Source organism: Oryzias melastigma, linkage group LG4 (genome assembly GCF_002922805.2).
Source record: "Oryzias melastigma strain HK-1 linkage group LG4, ASM292280v2, whole genome shotgun sequence".
Classification (NCBI taxonomy): domain Eukaryota; kingdom Metazoa; phylum Chordata; class Actinopteri; order Beloniformes; family Adrianichthyidae; genus Oryzias; species Oryzias melastigma.
This window is the reverse complement of record NC_050515.1, coordinates 22,784,002-22,806,959: the sequence shown is the minus strand read 5'-3', so window position 1 is coordinate 22,806,959 and position 22,958 is coordinate 22,784,002. Positions and strand designations below refer to the sequence as shown.

The 22,958-nt window shown below is 37.3% G+C and overlaps 1 protein-coding gene across 3 annotated transcripts; it reads left to right on the top strand.

Annotated features, from left to right (window-relative positions):
• The first annotated feature begins 1,015 nt into the window (after positions 1-1,015).
• Positions 1,016-22,094, top strand: prrx1b (paired related homeobox 1b). Of its 3 annotated transcripts, XM_036211614.1 has the most exons (6): positions 1,016-1,492; positions 6,705-6,943; positions 9,977-10,152; positions 15,281-15,462; positions 18,694-18,759; positions 21,421-22,094. In XM_036211614.1, exons 2-6 carry the CDS (start codon positions 6,718-6,720, stop codon positions 21,551-21,553), a joined length of 783 nt encoding a protein of 260 aa, XP_036067507.1. In that variant the 5' UTR covers positions 1,016-1,492; positions 6,705-6,717; the 3' UTR covers positions 21,554-22,094. The 3 variants fall into 3 exon arrangements, with proteins under 3 accessions (XP_036067507.1, XP_024135170.1, XP_024135171.1); XM_024279402.2 differs by lacking the exon at positions 1,016-1,492 and having other exon boundaries at positions 6,272-6,943; XM_024279403.2 differs by lacking the exons at positions 1,016-1,492; positions 18,694-18,759 and having other exon boundaries at positions 6,280-6,943.
• Positions 22,095-22,958: the final 864 nt, after the last annotated feature.

The following is a 22,958-nucleotide window of genomic DNA, read 5'->3' as shown; positions in this document are numbered from 1 at the left end:
CACATTATTTCATTCTGAATAAGACATTTTTCTCCCTTCATTATTACACTTAGGAGAAGCCAGTTAAAGCTGAGCATGCGCAGATAGGTTTACACATAATTTTAGTCAAATAAAAATAACTTCACTGCATTTTAGATACAAAGTATTTATTTTATTCAGTAAAAACATATTTGTGATGATTTTATTGCAATGAAGTCGGATTTAGTCAATTACCGAGAACGTTTTATTTATTTGTTTGCTTGAGTTGTTCTAATTAAGCCTTTGGTTTTCCCCTTTCCTTTTTTGTGTGCAGCTCAATAAAAAAGGAGGAGGAAACACATGTGCGCAGACTTCTGAGAGGCTTTATAAAGTAAAGTGTGATTTATGTGGCGCTGGCGTCCCTCGACAGGTCGAGAAAGACTCTGAAACCTGAGAGCTGAAGAAGGAAAAACGAGAGAAAAAAGAGGAAAGTTCTCAAGGAATCTGAACTTCAGATGGAGAAATGGCGCTAAAAGATTCATCCAAATTCAAATTATTCAATCTGTGAATTTTTACCGGAAATACTGAAATTCCGTCTTAAAAAGACACTTTTATTAAAAAAAGAAAAGTATTGTTTCCCGAAAGAGCACGTCAGCTAAACAAAAATAAGTTTTGAAACATGCTTATAAACAAATCCATATGACAGAGAACATGATGACCCAATAAAGATTAATAGGCTATTAATGCCGAAATATCTGGAAGAAAAAGACAGAAAACAAATAAATATACATATATGTACACGACATAAAATATTTAATTATTTAGTTTTGTTATATTCCTCTGTAGGATCAAAACATCAAGTGCGGATTTTAGATTTTTATCAAAACCGACACAAAAATAATAAAAACTTAAAAAGATGTTTTGAAATGTGTATAAATATATCAACACTTGTTTTACAGTAAATATATTTAAACACATTAATAGACGGTCAAATAAAGCGGATAATCACAAATTAGACACGCGCATCCTTAATTCCTTTTTAAATCTCGCGAGAACGCGTAATTAACTTAATCATTAATCTCTGGGTTTGTTTCGATGTTGATGTTTTCCTTTCGTTTAAGTACAATTTTACTGTTAGGTCTGTTGGAGTCCATAGATAATTTAAGTCTGCAGGCCTCGAATTTTTTCAACGCAGTTTTCTGCGCAGAGAATTTCATGACAACCCCGCAATCAGCAAACTGTGCACGTGTGTGCGCGTGCGTGCGTGTGCGTGCAGTCTGCAGCCGCTGCAATCAGGAGGAGCGTGTCTGCGGCCTCTGATTCCTGCACAGGATGCGAAGAGTCAACAAGGAGGCCATTTACTCCCAATTAGGGAAATGAAACAGGACAGGGGGTGGATGGGGGAGTGGGGGGTATCACCGGACAGCAGCAGAGGCGGCGGCAGGATGGCGGCACAGCCCCCCCCCCAATCCTACTCCCCTTCTTAAAAAAAATCAAGGTGCGCACGAAGACATCTATGGCGGCTTTTATTTTGGTGAGTGAGAGACTGTTAAAAAAAAAAAAAATTAATAAAAAGCCCATTAAGAGATTAAAATGGGACTTATATTTTAGGGAAAACACCTTAAAGTCACAAATGATTTTAACCGTAAACTTTATTTTAATTATATATATATTTCCAACATTCTTGTAGTAGAAGTTTCTAGTAGAAAACTGAAGAATATAAGCTGTTTGGTGTCTGAAGATGTATTCCAAGGTTAAAACAAAATACAATATTCATAATTTTGATCAAATGCACCTGGAGCTTTGAAATAATCCGTTTTGTGGTGCAATCACAATTCATGTTTTAATTATTTTGTATTTAAAGCTGTTAACTTTTGAAAACTTCTTTTTTAATGTAAATTGTCTGTAAGAGTTTAGAAAAATGATGAAAATGATAATGATAAGAAATTGTACAAATCCCACGTTTAACTCAACTCACCTGCATGTTTATCCTAAATTAATCTGCAGATGGAGGATCTTATTTGGATGGATTTTATTTTGAAAGGAACATGAAAGCATTGCTGTCTAAAGAAAAAAAAATATTTACAGAAAATATAAAAATGTGATAATCAAATTATTAAAATGTTTCAATGATATAAATAAATATATGTTTCAATTGCAATAATTTTCAAAATAAAGTGTATTTCTTGACATAATAAAGTGGTGCTCTGGGAGTTTTGGTTAAGAAGAAAGTGGATGAAATTACTCCTTTAAGATCAAATGTTGGGAAAAAAAGTATTTAAAGGTTTATTTTTATCTGAATCACTTCGTTTTTCAGGAGGAATTTGAGCTTGTTAAATTTTTGCTCACATGTTTTCACAATAAAATAAGGTACATTTTTTTTTACTTTCCATTTTTTTATTAGAGAAAAATCCTCAAAAATATGACAACAAAAAAATCTGTTTAGTAACAGAAAAAACCTTCTTTACCCAATCAGGTTTAGGTTTGACCAGTTTGATTAGCAAAGGTCTCAAACTGCAGGCCTCGAGGGTCGTGTCCTACATGTTATCCAGCCATTAAAGCCACTGGGTTAACACACCTGATCCAGGTAATGAGGATCAGAGGAGGCAGGGTTTGGAGCTGGTGGGCCCTCGAGGCCTGGAGTGAGACCCCTGTTCTACTGGAGCTATATTTTTGTGTGACATCCTGCAGAAAGATCTCTTCATCATCAGCAAACTGGATGACTCGTCCTGCTCATGTTTTGAACTAAACTAACTGTCTTGGTTCAGATTCCTCACTGATGTTCTTGCTTTTCTATTTTGGCATTTGAGCGTCTTACCCAGGGGCGGAGCTTATTTTTAAGTCATCATTATTTACAAAGATTTAAAAAAAAATCATCATCTTTAGGCATTAGATAACCAGGTTAAAAAAAACTGTTGTTTTAATATTAATAATAATAATAAAACTATTTAAAATGTCATATGTAACTCGACTACCACTCATGTTGTAGCTCCGCCCCTGCTCTTACCTGACATTATTCTTTCATATCTATTTTCATTTCAAGTCAGCTGGCAGCAGTAAGCTTTGTGTTGAACTGTTACTCTGTTTTCCAGCAAAACCCTCGTCTCCTGCTTGTTTTTAGGGTTGAAGAGGGTCTCCTGCTTGACGTTTTCCTTGCAGATGTTTGGACCTTTCCTCCTGCAGCGGGTCACTTTCTCATGTAGCTCTGAACAAAGAATCACCAGCCCTGGAGGGAGATTGCGTGGGGAGTTTACTTTTTTTTTTTCCTCAATTGGGCCTTAGCTGGCACCGGAATGGACTTGTAGGCAGGAAAAAGGGAATCTGGGGGGAAAACTAATGATGAAAAAGTCTACTCTTTCGCTGCGCCTTCATTAAATACATGGAAAAGACGGAGAGCGCCACATCTGGATTCAATCTGCGCCTCTTTGATGGCATCAAGTGTTCTTTTCCCAGATTGGGGGCGAGCTGGAACCTACGGGATGCCGATGGCAGCTCCCAGCCTGGACTCCCCTCCTGCCATCTGAAGGCCTGACCCCCCCTCCCCTACGGCATCACCTCCAACACCCCCTTCAACTCCACCGCCTCCTCCTCCTCCTCCTCGAGTGGGAGTCAGGACTGGGGTGCGTCCCCTGACAGGCGGGGGCACAGGGAGCCCTGAATATTCAGAGAAATGTTTCAGCGGTGTGACACCCAGCATTTTTCATCATGAAGCTCCTCAAGCTTTGAAATTTATGACTATGTAGTTTCTAAATGAGTCATGCTGACTTGTTTTGGGGTATTTAGGGCCTTTGAATGAAATCCCCTTGGAGAAAATCACTTTTTGGGGACATTTTTTTTAGTGCTGTTTCTACTTTTTTAGTTTATCAGAAAATGAAGTAAACAAACATCCACGTGTTTAGACCAACACCCTGTTTGTGAATGAATCTACATCTAATATATACAGTACAGGTCAAAATAACTACAATCTTTGGGTTTCTTGAAAAAAAATCCTTTGTTTTCTGGACCAAAGTTGGAAGTTTTGCAGTTATAAGACAGAATGACATCATTGGTTCAGAATTTCTTTTAATAAAAAATGTTTTTGAAACTGTAAAAATTACAGAAAGTTTTAAATTGTTAGATGAAAACTTTTAACTCAAAAAGTATGAATGTCCATGAACTGCTATAATATATGAAAATCATATATTATTAAGAAAAAGTATTTTTTTTGCATCTTATGCTCAAGTGTGACTTGTGTGTTTTTTTTCTTAAACAAATAGGCACATGTTTTCATTATTCTCCCACTAATGACCACTAGAGGGCACTGTAGGTGTGTGAATCAGTATTTGTTACTGATAGCAATGCAGAAGAAAAAGTGCTCCTCATCGACCATGTTGTTCCAAAGAAATTAAAAATTAATAAATGTAGTGATCAGAAGCAATATAAAGAGTTCAGTTGACTTGTTAATATGTTCTATTGGTATCTGAAATATTGTTTATATGTTGTGCTAATATATTAGATTCCTTCTGTATTTGTGTAACGGCAGTGAAACGTGCCTGTTTTTGTAATTTGCCTTTTAAGATATAATTTCTGTTCATGTTCCCATATTTTACCAAATAAAGTTATCAAAAAAATGCAACTTTTCTATTTTTTTTCTTCTTCGTTTTGCTATTTTTTTGCTACTGCGACTTATACTCGGGAGCAACTTTTGCACTGTAAAAAAAAAAAAAAAGAAAAATTGGGTAAATTAGAAAAATTTCTGTAATTTGTTACATTTGAAATGATTAGCTTTCATTAAATTATAATTTTGAGTTGATTGGATACAAAAATTAAAAATGAAATTCTTATTTTTAAATAGTATTTTTAAATGTAACAAATCAGAGCTTTTGTTAATTGATCCAATGTTTCACTTTTTACGGTGTAGACTGAAGCACAAATGTAAATACACCGTACCTGTAGAGTGAAACTCAGTGCAGCAGCAGTTAAAACCAAAACTAAAACCAGCATTCCTCTCAGGTAAAGTGTTCAATATTTAGCTTAGATGACAATTCAGAGCAAATTTTGTTTTTTTAAACTTTTAAGTTATGTTATAAATCTTGTCTCAATCCAGACGATATTTTCCAAGAATAATATCCATTTATGAAATAATTTTATGATAAAGGCCAATTCGATTGGCTCAGACAGATGGAACAAGTTGGATTGTTGGAAAATAAATCAATTAAATCTATAGTTACACCCCTGTGTCTCTTTTATTACTATTATTTTTAATTTTTGCAATCAAGTCATGACAAATTATCCTAAGTTTGATATATCAATATGGATCTATTTTGTTCGTCCTAGTTGGTTTGAATGATTAATTTGTTGTTTGATTGCATGTAATCAATCAATTCAAAAAACTTTATTCGACAATGCAGCTGTTTAAGGGACTTTTTCTTCCTCATAAATGCTTGAAATGGATTTTGTTTCAATTTAAAAGTCTCAAACCTTTAGTTTCTGAAGGATTATCAGATGCTGCTGAATGACTGAATGAATGACTGAATGACTGAATGAATGACTGAATGAGTGCCACCTAAGTGATTCAGTTTGAACAAAGAGGGACTAAAGCTAAACTGTTAAATTTAAACTTTGGTGTGTACAGGATAAACATGACCATGACTCTATTAAAAAAAAGCACCAGAATCAGTCACTTGTCGGTGGTTTATTCCAGGACTGCATGTGTCCTCATCCTCGTGGAGGAAAGATGCGTGTCTGTTTCCAGAGGAAGGCTGCCCTCAAACGGAGCCGAGAATGAAAGAAAACCAAAGTTTTACAGTGTTTTTGTAACGCTGAATAAAACCTGTGTTCTTTGGGAGAGGACTGCACACGGCCGCAGCTGGAACATCTGTCTTTGAGGTTTGATGCCTCTTTCAGCTCCAAAAAGCGTTTCACCATTAAAAAAAGGGGAAAATCCTCAAGTTTGGAGGAAGTTTCAGTTCTACAGAGCTCCTAAAAGGACATTTAAGTTAAAAAAAAAAGTTATAAAATACTGGTTTCTGAGTGGTGCGCACTAGATAGTAACTTGTACCACAATACTATCTGGTGCGCTCAAGAAACCACATTCATATAATATTTATACTTTTACTCCCATGTCCCTTTAGGAGCTCCATACAGATCTGCCAGAACTTTTTTTCACTCTCAGAATAAATGTATTTCTTCATCTGTTGTGTTTTGACGCCCCTGGATGCCACGTAATTACGGCGCTGCTATTAAAGTGGATGTTGAAATAAGCGTGGTGGGGGCGGTGAGGGGTGGGGGCAGCGGGCGGTACCGTCCTGCCTCCTCGCGCTTCCTCGTGCCGCTCCGCGCGCACTCGGGGCTTTGCGCATCTGGTCGTCATCAGCGGCAGCAGGCTCTTTCCTCTCCGACGTGCCTCCTCCAGAGAGCAGCCCGCAAAAGAGTTGTTGTCGAGCTCGTGCGTGAGGACCTCTCTCTCCGCCGGGGTTTTGGTTCTGCTGGAGGAGCCCGAACCCGCGCTTTGGCTTTGTTGTTTTTTTGTGTGTTTTTGCGCACCGCTGGATGGATTGGCTGTGAGGGCTTTTTTGCAGCAGAAAGTCGTGGAGAGGGGAGGGAGAGCAAAGTTTGGATGTTCTGCTCGAGCTCGCGCCTGGCTTTCTTCTGGGGACGCCGCCTGCGCGCTCTCCACGCGCGGATTTACGCGCAGTCGCCTGCGATTCCTCGCTTCCCTCTTCTCACTGCCGCCTTGTTTTCCACCCTTACGTCATGACTTCTAGCTATGCGCATGTAATGGACAGGCAAGTGACGATAACGAACCGCCTGGAGAGCCCCATCACGCCGAATAACCTGGACAACCTGCAGGCGAAGAAGAACTTCTCGGTCAGCCACCTGTTGGACCTGGAGGAGGCTGGAGAGATGGTCGGCACGCAGGCGGACGAGAGCGTCGGGGAGGCCGGCAGGAGTATGCTGGAGTCCCCGGGACTGACCAGCGGGAGCGACACCACCCAGCAGGAGAGTAAGTTAAGAAATGAAACGACTAGAAACACTTGGAGACGTCTTCCAAAAGACCCACGGCCGTGCGTAAAGAGCGCAGCAGCTGGTGAAACCGAACCGTTTGTTTGCGCATGAATGGAGCTCCGCGGAGAGGAATCCTTCCATTTCTTTGGCATCCGTGACGCACCCCCAACCCCTCAGAAACCACTGTTAATTTAGCGTCACGTGAGGTTTGATGCGTAAAAGCGCAGCTCCAAGATCAACAATTCTTCTCCTCATCCTCAACGCTGACTTTAAAAGAGGTCACTTGCGCACCTTAAGAGTAAACAAGCGTACCCCCCACCACCTTCAGCCCCACACTAACAGCGCAACATCTGCGCCGTTTCAAGCTTTAATGAGTGTTTTTGTTATTTCTTGGAGGAGAAAAAAAGACTAAAAAAAGTGGGATAAATATGCGGGAGGAAGTGGCCGGGTCACGACGGTGATTCACGGTTGTTTTCATCCTGTCAAACACTGTCAGGAGGCCGGAGGACAGTCATTAGTCACAATTAAAGCGTGTGCATCAAAAAGAAGCATCTCATTGAATCCGGTGCGCGTTACAGAGACTTGAACGCAACACGTCTACAAAACACACTTTTTTACCTAAAAAAGAAAAAAAGACAAAAACTCTTTTCAGACTTAATCCTTACAATCTGCGCTATAATTGTAAACAGACAGACACGAGTGTTAAAAATCGCGCGTGTTTTCACGTGGATTAGTTCCGGCAGCGCAGCTAAATGACTTTCCCTGATATCTGCTAATGAGATCAGTCTGCTCACGCGCGCCGATGACAGGAACGCATTTGATTTGGTTTTGTGGAAACAAACTACTAAAACTATTAATGCGTTCATTTTCCCTATGACATATTTCAGATTTATTTAAAAGAAATGTTAAAATTTTCTTAAATTGTTTGCAATCGTCTTACTTTTAAATATTTTATTAACAGAACTGATCACTATTCCTTCATTTTATTATTTTTTTGTCTTTTTAAAGCCCCCTGGAGCTGCGCGTAAAGCACCGGGGTTGCTTTGACTGCGCAGCCGGGGGAACAGCCGCTGCGCCCGGCTGCGCTCAGCGCGGCAGCCGCTGCGCCACGCGCGCACTCTACTTACCAGTTTTAAAACGATAAATATAACAAATCACAAATGGAACTCTTCACAATGTATTTTTAGAAAAATAATAATAAAGAGAACTTTCATGTAAATATATAATTGTTGAACTGCAGAATTTGGTCTCTGATTCTCTGTTTGCTCAGATTTACTTTAAAGAGGGAAGATAAGAACAACTCCAGGAGGTCAAGCTGTTAGTTTTCAGTCCAGGGGGCTCAGCAACCCCCCCACAGGGGTCAGAGGACAAATCCATAACTATCTGGATCTGATGAGTTTTATCTTAATTACTTGAACTCAATCATCATTCACAAAGTGTAGAACAAAAACACAAAATACATTGAAAATAACATTTGTAAGCTCTATATTTAATCAGAGTTAAAGGCCAGAGAGTTTCCGAACATCCACTAAAATCTGCTTTTTGTTTGTTTTAAACTGAATTTATTATTAAACTATCAAAAATAAAAATTAAACAACAAAATAACATGAAAAATCCCATAAAAAATAACATTTATGACATTCTTTCAAAACTACTCGGCAAAAATATATATATATGTAAAATCTGCATCTGATTTTTTAGTAAATTTTTGTCATTTAGTGCAAATTTAGAGATTATTAAGACTGTAAAGAAAATGTGGCTCTCAGAGATCCATCAACACTTAAGAGGTGACAACAAAACAAACAAGCCGCCTGATGACAGAGCCTGTGACACTCACTGATGGCCTGTTTGTGTGTTTACAAAAGGAAAAGTTTCATGTTTCCGATTCCCGAGAAAGAATAAACATTCCTGGAATTCAGAAAAAACTCACCTTATTGTAAGCGACTCGCTGGAAATTCAGGATTAATTTTAGAGATAAACCTAAAAAGCATTGAAAAAAAAGTCAGATCTAGTGTGTTCTTTAACAGTTTCTGTCAAACCGCTGGAAATATTTTCATAAAGGGCTGATATGTTACTTTTAGGATAAAATATAGATTCATAAAATTATTAGAAAATAAAAAAAGACAATGTTATATTGTAAATAAAAAGCGCATTTCAAGTAATATATATGTTCATTATACTTTTATTATTTGCGGAATTTCGACAATTTAAAAGTTTTAGCGAAAAGTGAGAGAGAAAAATATCCGCTATTGTGCAATTTAATGTTGAGATACCAGATTTTAGTTAGAAAATTATCACATACTCAGTGATACATGCATACATACAAGTGATGTTAAATGTCAATTTCCTTAAAATTGTTTTTCATTTTTTTCTTTGTGAAATCTATACTGATTTATTTGTGTTAAAAACATAAAAGCATTTAAAAAAAACTTAAAGACGGTTTTATTTTAAAATAAAAAAGAGAAAAACACAAATTAATCTATAGTTAAATTCTCATCCTTTTAAAAATAAAAATCCCCAAGTTTAATTTTTTTTTTTTTTTTTACCAAAAAGTCATTTTATTTAGTGGTAAGTAGGATAATTGAAAAAATGGTGGAAAGCAGGATCACCTTTCTCTCATTATGTCTGTGCGGTTGCACTTTGTGGGTGTTTGTGTGCGTAATTACAATGCAATGTTTTCTCCTCTTTGTGTGAAAGTGTTGCTTTTTTGTGGCCACAAACATTGACTTTACACATAAACTTAAAAAAAAAAAACTCAATTGTTTTTCATTCCTTTTAATGTCTAAAAAATCCCCTGACAGAGTTTATTATTCATATTCTTTATTAGTATTTGGAGAAAATTAACCTTTAAAGAGATTTTTTCCATGTTTTTAAGAAGCTTCAATGAATCGCAGATGTGCTTCAGTTTTAGAACCCCAAAAAATTGTTAGCAAACTTTAATTAAAAGAAACAAACTTTATTTCAACTCTTGAATCAGTGTGGCAGTTCAAAGGAAAGAAAGCCTCGATTTGACCTTTTCTTTCTCCTCCAGATGAGCAGATGAACACAGAGGAGAAGAAGAAGAGGAAGCAGCGCAGGAATCGCACCACCTTCAACAGCAGCCAGCTCCAGGCTCTGGAAAGGGTGTTTGAAAGGACGCACTACCCCGATGCTTTTGTCAGGGAGGACCTGGCCCGCCGGGTCAACCTCACCGAAGCCAGAGTCCAGGTAGGAACGCCAGGGCCAGCACAAACCTGCACAAATCTCTGACACTTGTCTCCCTCCGTTCAATAAGTCACTTTACTCTGTGAAAGATTTTTCCGCTTTTATTAAACCACATCGGACCAACTATTGCCTAATAACCGTGTTGGTCCTGGTAGATGCAGGAAGAGATCACAACAGAGGATTTAGGGATGTTGGTGCGCGGCGTACAGTCAATGGCCGCCTGATGTCAATGGCGTCCTAACGTTTTTTATTATAAAGCAACAATTATTGAGGTAGAAAGCATTTTTACCTTTTTATGTTCCCAGAAAATACCATAAACGTTATTTTCCAGCACAATTATTCTGTCTAATAAAGTTTCAGTGCAATTACAAAACAGGAAAAAACTTTATTTAAACGTGTAATGTTAAAACACAAAGTAAGATTAATGAATTCATGTATTTTTATTAAATTTGGCATAAGAAGATTGAATATTTCATGTTTATTTTTCATTTTAATCAAATTTTGTAATAAAACTAAAAAAGGCAAAAACTTCCAAACCCTCCAACTTTTGTCCATTTTAAACAATTTCTATGCAGAATCTGTTTAAATAGCTCAGATAAATTAGATACTTTCATTTATTTTTGACTTTTTTAAGTTTGAGTTTAAGGTCTAAACCCTGCAGTAGCAGTCAAAGTGTACTTGCCTTGAAGAATCACACCGAGAAACTGTGACGAGTAATCTAGCTAGGCTAAAGCTAACAGCTAACAGCTAAACGCTTACACATACTTTTTACAGATTTAACCTGGTTTGTTTTTATGGACATTTAATCAATCAAAATGAGCCCAATAGTGTTGGAAATGTTAAAATGTTTAGAGACATAAAACTCATTGGCTACCTTTACTTTTGGATATGAAAGTAAGCGAGGGCGTCACCTTGAATCACACACAGCGACATCTTCAACTCCCTAAAACTATTCTGTCTTGAACCACAGGAGACTGCAGTTTCGGCTGGTGTAATCTTTAAACGTTGGACTTAAAATATTATTTTTAAAAATGTACAATATTCAAATTAATTTTTATTGTGACACTCAAACAAAAACGGTGGGAGACGAGCTCTAGAATTGTCTGGTTAACATAAAACAAATTGAAGGAAATTTAAATGTGATTAAATGATAAAAGTAACGCTAACCGTACGGAGGGAATGTGGAAAGCTGAATCATTTGTTGCTATCGAAATTTGAAAAAATGTACGATTAAGACACAGAAAATGCTGCGCATAATTTTCTGCTTTGATTTGAAGAAAAAAGTTGCTATGAACTTAATCCAATCATTCATGAAACACGTAAAACTATTATTAGAAATCTAATAAATTGCTGGTTTCCAACTTATTAGGGTAATAAAAAGCTCCTTCTTCTGCCGTAGTTTTGCTTTTATTGTTCTTGTGTCCTCCTTCGATCAACATATCGTAACTATTAGTTTTTTGTTTTGTCATTTTTTATTAACATTTTATAATTGTTTTATTGCATTTTAGCTGTTTTACATTTTTGGAGATAGTGTAGTTTTTAAGCTAACAATTGTTTTGATGATTTTAAAGGTTTATTAAAATTACGTCTGCCTTTAACGCTATTTTACATTTTTTTGGTCGATTTTGAATTATTTTTACGATCTTTTGATTCAGTTTAGCCTATTGGGAACACGTTTAAATATTCTTAGTTAATTTATCAGAGGTTAGAACAAATGACCACTTTTGCTACCACTTCTTTTTTTAAAAGTTGCTGTTTTTCAGTAGAAATTAGATCAAAGTGGAATTACAACCTATTCTCTTTCTAGAAAAACTTTTAAACGAAGCAACTTATGCTCTGATTTCATATTAGTTAAGACTCAGAAGTTTTTGTAAAGTGTAGAATTTTCCTAAGAAGCAAAATTTTGTGCCAAATTTTCTCTTCAGAAACGATTTTTAAGTGTTTGACACATTTTAGCAGGATAATCTTCCAATCAGACTGAGAAAGTACTTTTTAATATGAGCATGTAGGTGTAATACAAATAAAACATCTCGACACAACAGGTCATTAAAGAATCCATTCTCTTTGTCCAAAAACATGATTTACGTTCTGTGGATGAACTCACTGAAAGCCTTTAGAGCAAGGAAAGAGGAAATGCTGATGTTGGAGCGGGAATAGCTGCACATCTGTGATTAATGTGGAGAGGAGAGCAACGCACAAATCCTTTGATAAAAGAGACGCTGCTCATTCCTGAGGCGCTGCGTCAGCGGGCAGTGAGGCCCTGCGAGCGCCCACGGCTCCTAATAATGGATTTGATTTCACAGCAAGAAACAATGTTAGCAGCCCCCCCCCCACCAAGAGTCATCATCATCCACTCAGGAAGGAGGGAGGGTGTGGGGGTCAGTAGGGATAGAGTAGGTGCTCTGCAAATGGAGGACTGGCATGTTAGTGTAATGTATTTTTATTTAAAACTTGACAACAGTTCTAATTTGATTAAAACATAGGTGACATAGGGCAACAAATTGACTAAATTGATCGCCATAGCAACAAATATTAAGTAAGAAGAAAGAGGGCGCACAGTAGATTCAGTTTCCAGCAGCTTCTCTAGATCAGAGGTGATGACATGTTGTCTGAAGTATTCAATCTGAGGATCAAGCTCAGAGGTTGTGATGATGTTTCATGTTCATGCGGTGACAAATCAGCGGAGGACAGATGTTTGTCTGCTATGAAGTTCTAAAGCTGCTGCCTACAAATCTAGTTTACAGTAAAACCTTTTTGCAGGACAAAATCTCGACGTAAGGCGAGTGTTTAGTTAAACTTCCCCTCAGAATAACATTTATTTATTATTATGATTTGTTTTACCATTGTTTAACCAGGTAAGACCCGTTGAGATCCATTGATCTCTTTTCCAGAGAAGTTCTGGCCAAGAGGAAAAAAGTTACACACAAATTTAAAAATATGAAAACAGCTTAAAGTTACTGATTTTATTTTTAGGTTTGTCATAATAGCATCAAACTGAGGCTTAGATATAAGGCTTGGAAGCTGAACTGTTTTTTGTAGAGAGGTTGTAGGTAATGAAAAGTAAATAAACTATTTTATGAGAACGTTATTGCAGAGGGATACTTTTCATTTCTCCACATAGAACAGAAGTACATCTAAGTACATTTGGGCCCAAAATAGTTTGAATTTTGTATTTGAAAACTAAAAATGTTCATATTGTTTCAGTTGACATTTTAAATAATGAGCTTGAAAGTGTCGCAGAAGGATCCCGTGATAGCTTATGACAGAATTTAGCAAATCACAATCATGAAATCATAGTTCTTAGAAAGTGCTGGGGGCCAAAATTTATTGATTTTATAACAGGAACCTGAAGGCAAATGGTATTTTGAACATGAACCGGATTCTGGACATGCCTGTCTTAGACGTTTCTTCCATATAGCGGCAATCATCCAGAGCACCAATTCATTTTCTGTGTCAGGTTTGACCCAATAAAGTTTTACAAAAAATGTATCTGGTAATATTGGGAATTTTTCAATCTCTCTTGGTTTAAGAAACACCTGCAACAAAATTTTTGACTCCAACATTTTTCCTTTTAGCAGTTCTGTTAACAAAAGCTGGGCTGAAATGTGCGTACATTTGGAGAGTGTTTAAAGGAATAATTAGAAAATCGCATTAACAAAATTAAAGCCTTAGAAAATAAATCAAGAACGATGGGTTTTGACTTTGAGTTTTGGCCAAATTGATACTTTTACTGCATGTTTTTATCTCAATTCAAAGCCTCCAGCTTAGAGAAAGTCTTTATGCATGGAACAAAACCTAGTTTAAAGTATGGAAGCTGAAAATACTTTTCACTACCCTGTAAACTGAATAGTAGGAATAACCCCTTTACTTAATTTCCTAATATATATAAAAAAACATCCTTCATTTTTTTCTGTACAAGGTGATGTTACCATAAGGGGAGGATTTAATGGTACGTTACAGTCCAGTGACGTATGGTATTTTATTGCTCTTGGTCAAAATGGACCCGTTTTCAAGTGTGAAAATGGGTCAGTTTGGACCTGAAGTGAACATAAAGGTTAAGTTTGATTCTGGTCGGGCCTCTCTGCTGATCTTTAGGACGACAGTTCAACCTTATGTTGCCAACAAATGTAAACCCGTGAGTCACTTTCAGTGAAAACTTAAGGTAGTGTACCGGTAACATGAAAATCAAAGAACCGAGGCCAGTTCTTGTCTGAGTTGGGACGGACAAACCGGGAACAGCATGAGCCGGGATGCAACGTACCAGGCTGCTCCTCATCCAGAAGTCTCAACACTTCTTTTCCTGAGATCCTACCTCCATGATTACAAATGACAACTGTTACAATGCATTGACTAATTTAATATTATTTTTAACAGATATAGACCTTACAAACAATAGTTTTATTTTTTTAAAAGTCACTTAAAGCTGTCATTCTAAGAGAGAAAACTTACAAAAAAAACTTTTGAAATCTTAAATGTCACAACTTTCAGTCAAACTATCAAGTATGGTGGTGGTGAACTGATGGTATGGGCTGTAATGCAGTCATAGAACTTTCTTTTTCCTGAACAGAAACTTTTCCAGCAGAACAAACAGTTATTACTGTTGAATGAACGGTTCATTAAACCCTTTTTTAAAGCTACGTACACATTGCGCATGTGACGACTGTGTTGTTCACATTGAGCTAGCAGGGAAGGGCTTCTTCTTCTTTTTTATTGTTTACTAGTACATGTGCACCACATACAATTGACAGAGTCTTGGTGCAAAATGTCAGAGTGGTGCAAATCTCCTAAATCTTGTTCCAGGCTTTTTCTTTTACATTCTTTTACATTTTATTGCGAAAGAATTTGTGTCACTAACCATAAAAGGCCCTGCCAAATCTGAGTCCTCCATGGTCAAGTGAACGAAAAAGGGGGGTTTAGAACACGGAAGCCCCCCAAAAAACACACATTTACCCGGACTTTCCTTTAAAAGTGAGATTGTAGCTTGAAAGAGGCTGACCTAAAAGTTGAGCATTAATTTAATTGAACTCAATCATTTCCTCTCCGCTAAATGTAGCTGATCACAGTGAAGATCTTTGAAGTTCATTTTCAGGACAACTAAAGGTTTTATGTCTCTCCACCTGTTCGGTTCCAGGTTTGGTTCCAGAACCGAAGAGCCAAGTTCCGCCGAAACGAGAGAGCCATGCTGGCCAGCAAAAACGCCTCCCTCCTCAAGTCCTACTCAGGAGAAGTGACGGCGGTGGAGCAGCCCATCGTGCCGCGCCCCGCCCCTCGCCAGAACGATTACCTATCCTGGGGCAGTGCTGCCCCTTACAGGTAATTTTGTTTGCTCCCACGTCCACCTGAGGTCTGCTCTGCCTCCACCTCCTGATAAAACACTCTCCAGTCATTCTATTACTCTGCAGGAGAGCTGAAACAGATGAATGCTTAAGGAAGAATACAGAGGAACACTGTCTAAACACGTCTAACCAGCAGAATAAAGCTTGGATGGTCAATAGCTGTAAGATTGAAAAAAAGTTTAATAATATTTATTAATAGTCAAATAATTAAAAATTACAAGTATTTTAACCCTTTAAGTCAAAATTATATTTAAAAAAGCTTTTTTCTGCTGCTTTTTAGAGAAATACAAATAATTAAAGTATTTAATAACATGTTTTCTACACGTGATTTAGCGTTTGGTGGATCTGGCAATAAAAGGGTTAAAGGAAAATAAATCCTACATAAAAAATTTAGAAAAAGTACCTTTAAAACATTTTAAATTGTCGAAGGAAAGATGTGCGAGCGGAAGAAATTAGTTCAACAAAAAACAAAAGCTGAATGTAAAATAATAATGAACAATTTTAATGCATTCATGAAGTTAAAATAGACATAAGTCAATAAAAATGTCAACTTGAATATTTTTTAAGTAAAATAAAACCAAAGAAAATCTGATGTCTTAGATTTGTGCTGTATGAGTCATTAGAAATCGATTGAAAAAGACATAAAAACTGATAATTAAAGTAAAACTTGTTTATATTTTTCTGGTAAAAGTTTTCGGAAATTAAACCTAAATAAAAAAGAAAAATAAAATAATCAAAAGCCTTGTTCGTGCAGTGTTTTATCCCTTTATCAAGGTCTGGGTTTTGGGTTGACGTTTCCTCCAGGAGTTTGGGCTTGTTTGTCTTGAAGCAGAAAGCAAATTACATTAAATATATCATAAAATATAAGATAAATTATATATTTTCAATTCTGAAGGAACAGTGACAGTGTACATAGGGAAATTCAAGCATTTTTTTGCATCAAGTGGAGATTAAAAATAGTCGCTCTGAAGCGAATGCTCCTCAGTATGAGTAAACTGTTATTTTCAATCAAATGCAAAAACAAAAAGTCTTGTATGAAGAGGGACAAAGAAGACCGGAAAATAACGGTGGTAGAAAACGTGTCGCTCTCTTCTCCTGCCGGCCTGCAGAAGATCAAATAAATTAAAAAAACAGAAGAAGGTGATGCTTCAATAAGCAAACCTCACACCATCCCTCTGTTATTGTTTCATTTCCTTCTCCTCCTCAACCTGAACACGCTCCTCGTCTTCCTCGGAAAATCATCTCCTTTGATCCACCTGCACTCAGACCAGCGCCTCCGACCCCCAGACTTTTATTTTCACCGGATCAACGCCAGAAAATGACGAGATTTCTTTCTTCTCTTAAAGTGGGGGAGTAAACCGTCATCCTGATCCCTCATCCGCCGCCGCGTTTTGACCAGTTTTACTCCACGTCCAATTTTTCAATGCCAGATTTAACTGATTTTCAGAATGTAGATCATAAAAAAGTATCTATTAAAAACTTTAGATTTATGCTTTAAAGCTAAAATAATTCAATTGTAGATCGTTTTATGGTTTGTTTTGCCCATTTTTAATTGAAATGTGGGTCAGGATGTCAGGGGAACGTGCGTGCGGTCTAATGATGTGGGGGTGAAAAAACAAGGAGAAGCCAATTATGTAATGGAACTAATTACAGACGGAGCTGGGAGGACTCACTGCCTGTTTTGCCCCAAAACCTTTTAAAAGGCCACAGATGCACCAAAAAGGGAAAATCCCACCAATTATAACAAGAAAAAAAATCCAAGTTATTTACTCATTTAATTAGATTTTTGGTTGAGAAAAAATAATCCCAACCACAGCAGTAAAAATCACAGGAAACACATTAAGGACTAAAACAAACTCAGATTTACAAATATCATTTTTCTAATAACTTATTAGACTAAACATAAATAATAGTTATTGAATTATTAAAATGATATCCCGGTACTTTAGAAACATTTTCTGATTATTTTCTGCCATCATGTTGAGGCTAGACAAATGCTTTTATTTAAATGTCATTCAAGCAAGTTAAATATTTTGCTGTTCTTATGAAACAAAATAACTTCTATGTCATAAAAAGTTATCTTATATTTTTTTCCTGCAAAACAAATTTGGGACTGAGTTGTTAAATTTATAAAAATGTGCAAAAACTTGTTTGTACTTCGAAAAGAAGTATTTTTCACATTATCTTCAGAGTACCCCTCCTAAGGTCACAAGATTTTGATTGTTGTACATTGTTTTCTTTTTCAGAAATTAACATTTTTTTTTTTGTTAATTTTTTGCAAACATTTTTGTTCATGAAGCCACTTTTCTGAAATGAGGAGAGTCATTTAACCCATTTTCCTTATTTTTATGTGAGAAAAGGTCTTAAAGTGATGCTTTTTTTCTGTAAGAGTTAATCATTTTTTAATCTTGATTTTCAAAATAAGAGTTTTGACCTGCTAATGTCAATATTAATATAATAATTTTATATATCTGTTTTTTAATATGTGTAGCAGTAAAAAGTAATTAAAATCTCATCCTTTTTAGACTTTCATACAATGTGCCCTAAAAGTCAAAATCTTCAGAATTTCCTTAATTTTTTTATTACCTCATTCAAATATCGATGTATTTTCTTGCTAAATAGCATCTTCCAAATGTGACTTTTGTTTGACACATTAGTTGGATGAGAGTTCAGCACCAAAAATGGAGCTGAACTGAAAAACACTAGTCAGATGTTTCGCTTTATTTCGTTTCTCCATGACTTTCCTCCTCTGTCTTTCCTGCGAAAGAATTCTGCCTTGACCTTATTTAACTCCACACTAATCGCATTGAACGAAAACACAATCTTTCCCACCTCCTAGGGCCGCTCGGGGGCGCGACCAGAGTCTGCGACCCCGCCCGATGAGGCGATAATGTGAAAACAAACCGTATTAAATCCACCATTGACCCCTGTGACCTCTCTCTGCTACACCACACCAGACAATGAACACAGCACCAAGAGACAGCTCAGCGGGGCTACTTTTTTTGGGGGGGGGGTTGTGACTCCAGTTGCATCGACCGCAGTTTTCCAGTAATCCTGCCGTTATGAAATCCAGAGTAAAATGTCAGAGCCTGCAGCTGCAGCTGAAACACTATCAGAGCTTCTAGGCTCCGATTCAAAGGAGAGAGGCTTTTGTGAAGCAGGTACAATGCTGTGTGGTGCTAACGCTTGACTGTATATTATCCTGAAGCTGGTATCCCATGCTGGAGGGGGGGCCGGCGCGAGTGCCACAGAAAATGCTGCCCTCAGAGAACAAGTATGCATTCATTTTACTACATCCAACTCATTTCCTGTCGTCTTTGTGTTTGCATGTTTCTGCAGCATTTTTCAAGCTTTTTTTGTTCAAACATTGAGCTGTTTTCAGAGACTTTTCATGTTGCTACGTCTTCTTTTTCCAATTGGTTTGGTGGAACCTGCTTGTTGTGCTCAGAACATGTGCTTATCTTTTAGCCAAGTTTAGAGTTTTTGAAAGTTAGTTGTTTTGAAGTTCTTTTCAAACAGGGGTCTTCAAACTTTTTCTTGTGAGGACCACATAACTGTTTTCCTCTCTGATGTTGAGCCGGGGTTGGATTGTAGGCTAACAGTAAAAGTGTAGCAATCACAGCCTGGATGTGAACATTTATGGTTTTCCAAAAAAAACACACATAGCCAAATTTTAAATAATTAATTTCTGTAATCTTCACAGAAAAAAATACTAAAACATTTTTAAAATTAACCAATAAATAGTTTATCCTCTTCCGTTCAGACTGCAGAAGGGTGGAATAAAATTCACATCTATGTGGGTCTGGATCGGCCAGATTAAGAACAAAAAAAGTGATAGTGTTTGGGGGGACAGCCAAATGTGGAGGTACAAAACGTGCAGTATTGATGTTGAAAATTTAACCAGTTGAACTTTCAACAATTAGTAGTTGGTAATGACCTATGGATAGTGTCCTTTTGATTCACGGAGGTGCCAACCGTTTAGCTTACTAATTGTAGTTTGTGCCCAGCCGGAACTATATGACACCATGTCTTTCACATTTTGGAATAGAGCTGTGAAAGAAAAAGCCTTGAGCAAGATTCATGAGATTTGCACCTCTTTCAAATTTCGCACTAACTGTAGGTACATGGACTTTTGTTTCGGGTAGCAACAGTCCAGTGTGAACACAGTTTGCTAAAAGCAAGAACACGTTGGTTCTTGAACGTGCATCACAAGCCTGGTGTGTATGTAGCAAGACAATGTGTCATTGCACCGATGACCTCTAAACCAAATGGCTCACTTTTTGGTTGAGTTAACAAGCAGCAATATTTCTTTGTGTTGAGCTGCAGAAGTTTAAGAATCTGGAAAAGCTCTGAGATTGTTTTTTATCCACCAATATTTACACCTGCCATGCCCACACTGATTACAGCTTAATGCCCAGTTTATACTTCAAAGCGAAGGACATTGGAGGAGATTCGCCCCAATCACTGCGAAATGTGACACAAGCTCATCCATGACTGGAATATTACACCTGGAGTACAATCACGTGCATATCAACCCATTGATCCCACACTTGTTTTGAGCAAACTCAAAACAGCAAAAGTCAGGCATGTCCTAGTATAGATTATAAGTGTTTCTACTCTATGGAGAAGATCGTCAGACCTGTCAATTGACTTGCAAAAGTACCTAAAGTACACGTGGTCATCTTGTCAAATTCGCACATTTTTCACTAGAGAAGGGAATTCAGCTCTGTATTCCTACTTCCGTTTAGTGGACGAACATGCCACTTCCTCTCTGCCTTACCGTGTTCCTGCTTATTAAACGCAGCAAGTGTACAAGCAAACCACTCAAAGGCTGGAGACAACTGCATGCGTCCAGGTTGAGAAGCATAGACACCACTCAGAAGTTTGCCGCAGTTATGGAGGCAAACCGGCCAACCTTAGTATGAACTAGATCAGGGATTGGCAACTCCTGGCTTCGAGGACCGCATTCCTGCATGTTCTCCAACATACCCTGTTCTGGCATGTTCTGATTGGCTTGACACACCTGAACCAGGTAATCATCAGAAGGGCTTGGATATCTGGAAATCATGCAGACACTGCGTCCCTCGTGGCCTGGAGTTGCCTATCCCTGAACTAGATCATTCGATTGTAGTAGGGACACAATACGATTGATCCAATGATCAATCACAACGAAGTGTAAACCAGGTACTGTGTAACACGCATTTGGCTGGGGGCGGGCTTTCACGTTCCCAGCGAAAGTATGCAAAACTATTGCAAGTTTCCCATCTATGCCAGTGGGCCACAGTTAAAAACTGCATGTTTGAATTGTCTGTAGGTTAAGCTGCTGGTGTAATATTGTCTCTGTGATGCAGTTTGACACAGCAAGTCCTAGTTTATGGCCACAAAAGTCCTTATTTCCTGTCTTCATATGACATAGAGGATTCATAGACTATTGTCCCTATCAATTTAGACAACATACTTATCATGGTTTCCATGGCAAAATATGTAAAAACTTGCCAGCTTTGGTTAGTGTATTTTCCAAAAATAACATCCACAAAAAATATTTTCATAGGTTGAGTAAAATTCAATGTCCCTTTGGAACAAGTTAGTTTTTTGTAAAAGTTTAGGGTCTTGAAATTTAGAATACATATATATATATTTTAACATATATATATATATATATATATATATATATATGTTTTTATGTTGTAATTTTATGAGTATTTTTATTAATATATGTTTTCCTTTCAGTGAAGATGTACATAAAACACATTTTTATCCCATTTTCTTGTAAATTGTGTCTAAACTGCCAGGTTGTTCATCCGGTTTAATTAAATCTTGAGAAAACTCTATGTAACTGTATGAACTGAAGAATCAGATTTTACTTTTTCAAAATAAAAACTTTTATATGATGAGATAACCCTTCCTTTGTTGTCCCCCCTTTTTTGTCTCGTAGCGCCATGGCCACCTACCCGCCTACCTGCTCCAACACCAACACATCCCAGGGGATGAACATGGCCAACAGCATCGCCAACCTGCGGCTCAAAGCCAAGGAGTACAGCTTGAACCAGGTGCCAACGGTCAACTGAGAGTCCCACCAACAGCCGAGGTTTGGAGGGCTGCTGATGGCAGGATTTTGTGACTTTCTTCTATTCCTGAGCTGATTTCCTGCTCGTACCAAAGAGCCGTGGATGCTGCAGCCGAATGTCGTCTTGATTGCGATCGTGACTGTAACCGAGGACGATCTCCAGTCTCAAGACTTGTTTTTTTTTTTTTTAAATGGAGACTCCCACACATGGAATAACCTCCCTGTCCTTTCTTCTGGGGTTTGGATGGAGATATGCACCACAAGTGCTACCAACTTCTGTCTTTTTTTATAAAAGAAAACATCCAGCAGACTTTGTCTGACATTTACTCCAATTTTTTAAGATAGTTTTTTTTTCTTCCCACATTTCTTTTCCATGTAATACCACTGAGAAGCAACCCATTTTGATGTCTATGTTATAGTCCAGTATAAAAGAAGAAACTAATGTATTTCTGAATCCAGAACCAGTAGATGATTCCATATGATATCCTTTATTTGTAACAGAACCTTGTATGTTAATAAAATGCGATTCAAGCAATGCAGCATTTTTACCTACTTAAAGTTCTGGTTCTGTCCGGGATTTAAAGCCCTATTATATCTGAAGTATGACTTCTACAATTCATTCAAAGTTAAATCATGCTTCAGAAACCATGAGAAATAAATGTGTTTATAGTCAGGACCATTTGGAAAGCTTGGCACGCTCCATAAAAGAGAGATTTACGACCCGAGAATAGATTCTCCTTCAGAGAAACCTCAAGCTGCTCCTGCCTTGTGTGTGTGTGAGAGTGTGTGTGTTTTCCTTCCTCTGATTGCTGAAATTTCCATCTTAAAATCAGGATATTTATGAGCAGGGAAATCCTCTCCTTAATATGGAGGACCCGCGGGCCTCATTTAGCTCGGCGGCTGTCATACAAGGTGTTTCTTCTCCGTGGCCCCTCGTAACCTCCACCATCAACAAACATATGCCGGCCCTCTCCCCTCACCGAAAGGGCACACACACGGGCTGGAAGAGCACAGTTCAGGGAAAAGGCGGCCAATTAGGGGGCTGCTTTGTGATCGCAGATTTATATTTACAAGCCTTTCATACCAAAAAGAAAACTGTTTTTTCTAACTACTTTGTTCATCCCACACTTAACATGAATAAAAGTTTATTATATGGGGACCTAAAGATGATTTAATAGAAAAGAAAAAATATTTAACCTAAAGAATTGGCAGAAAAGTACATTTTGGGGGGAATTAAGATATTTTATAAACACTTTATGAAATCCACAATTAGAAATGTGCTACGTATATATTTTTATTACAACATATATATAGTATGAATAATGAAATATTGGGTGAGTTTTTGTTCACATCAATGTTAGCTTAAGATGTAAAAATATTAACATGTGTTCCAGGATGAAAAGAAT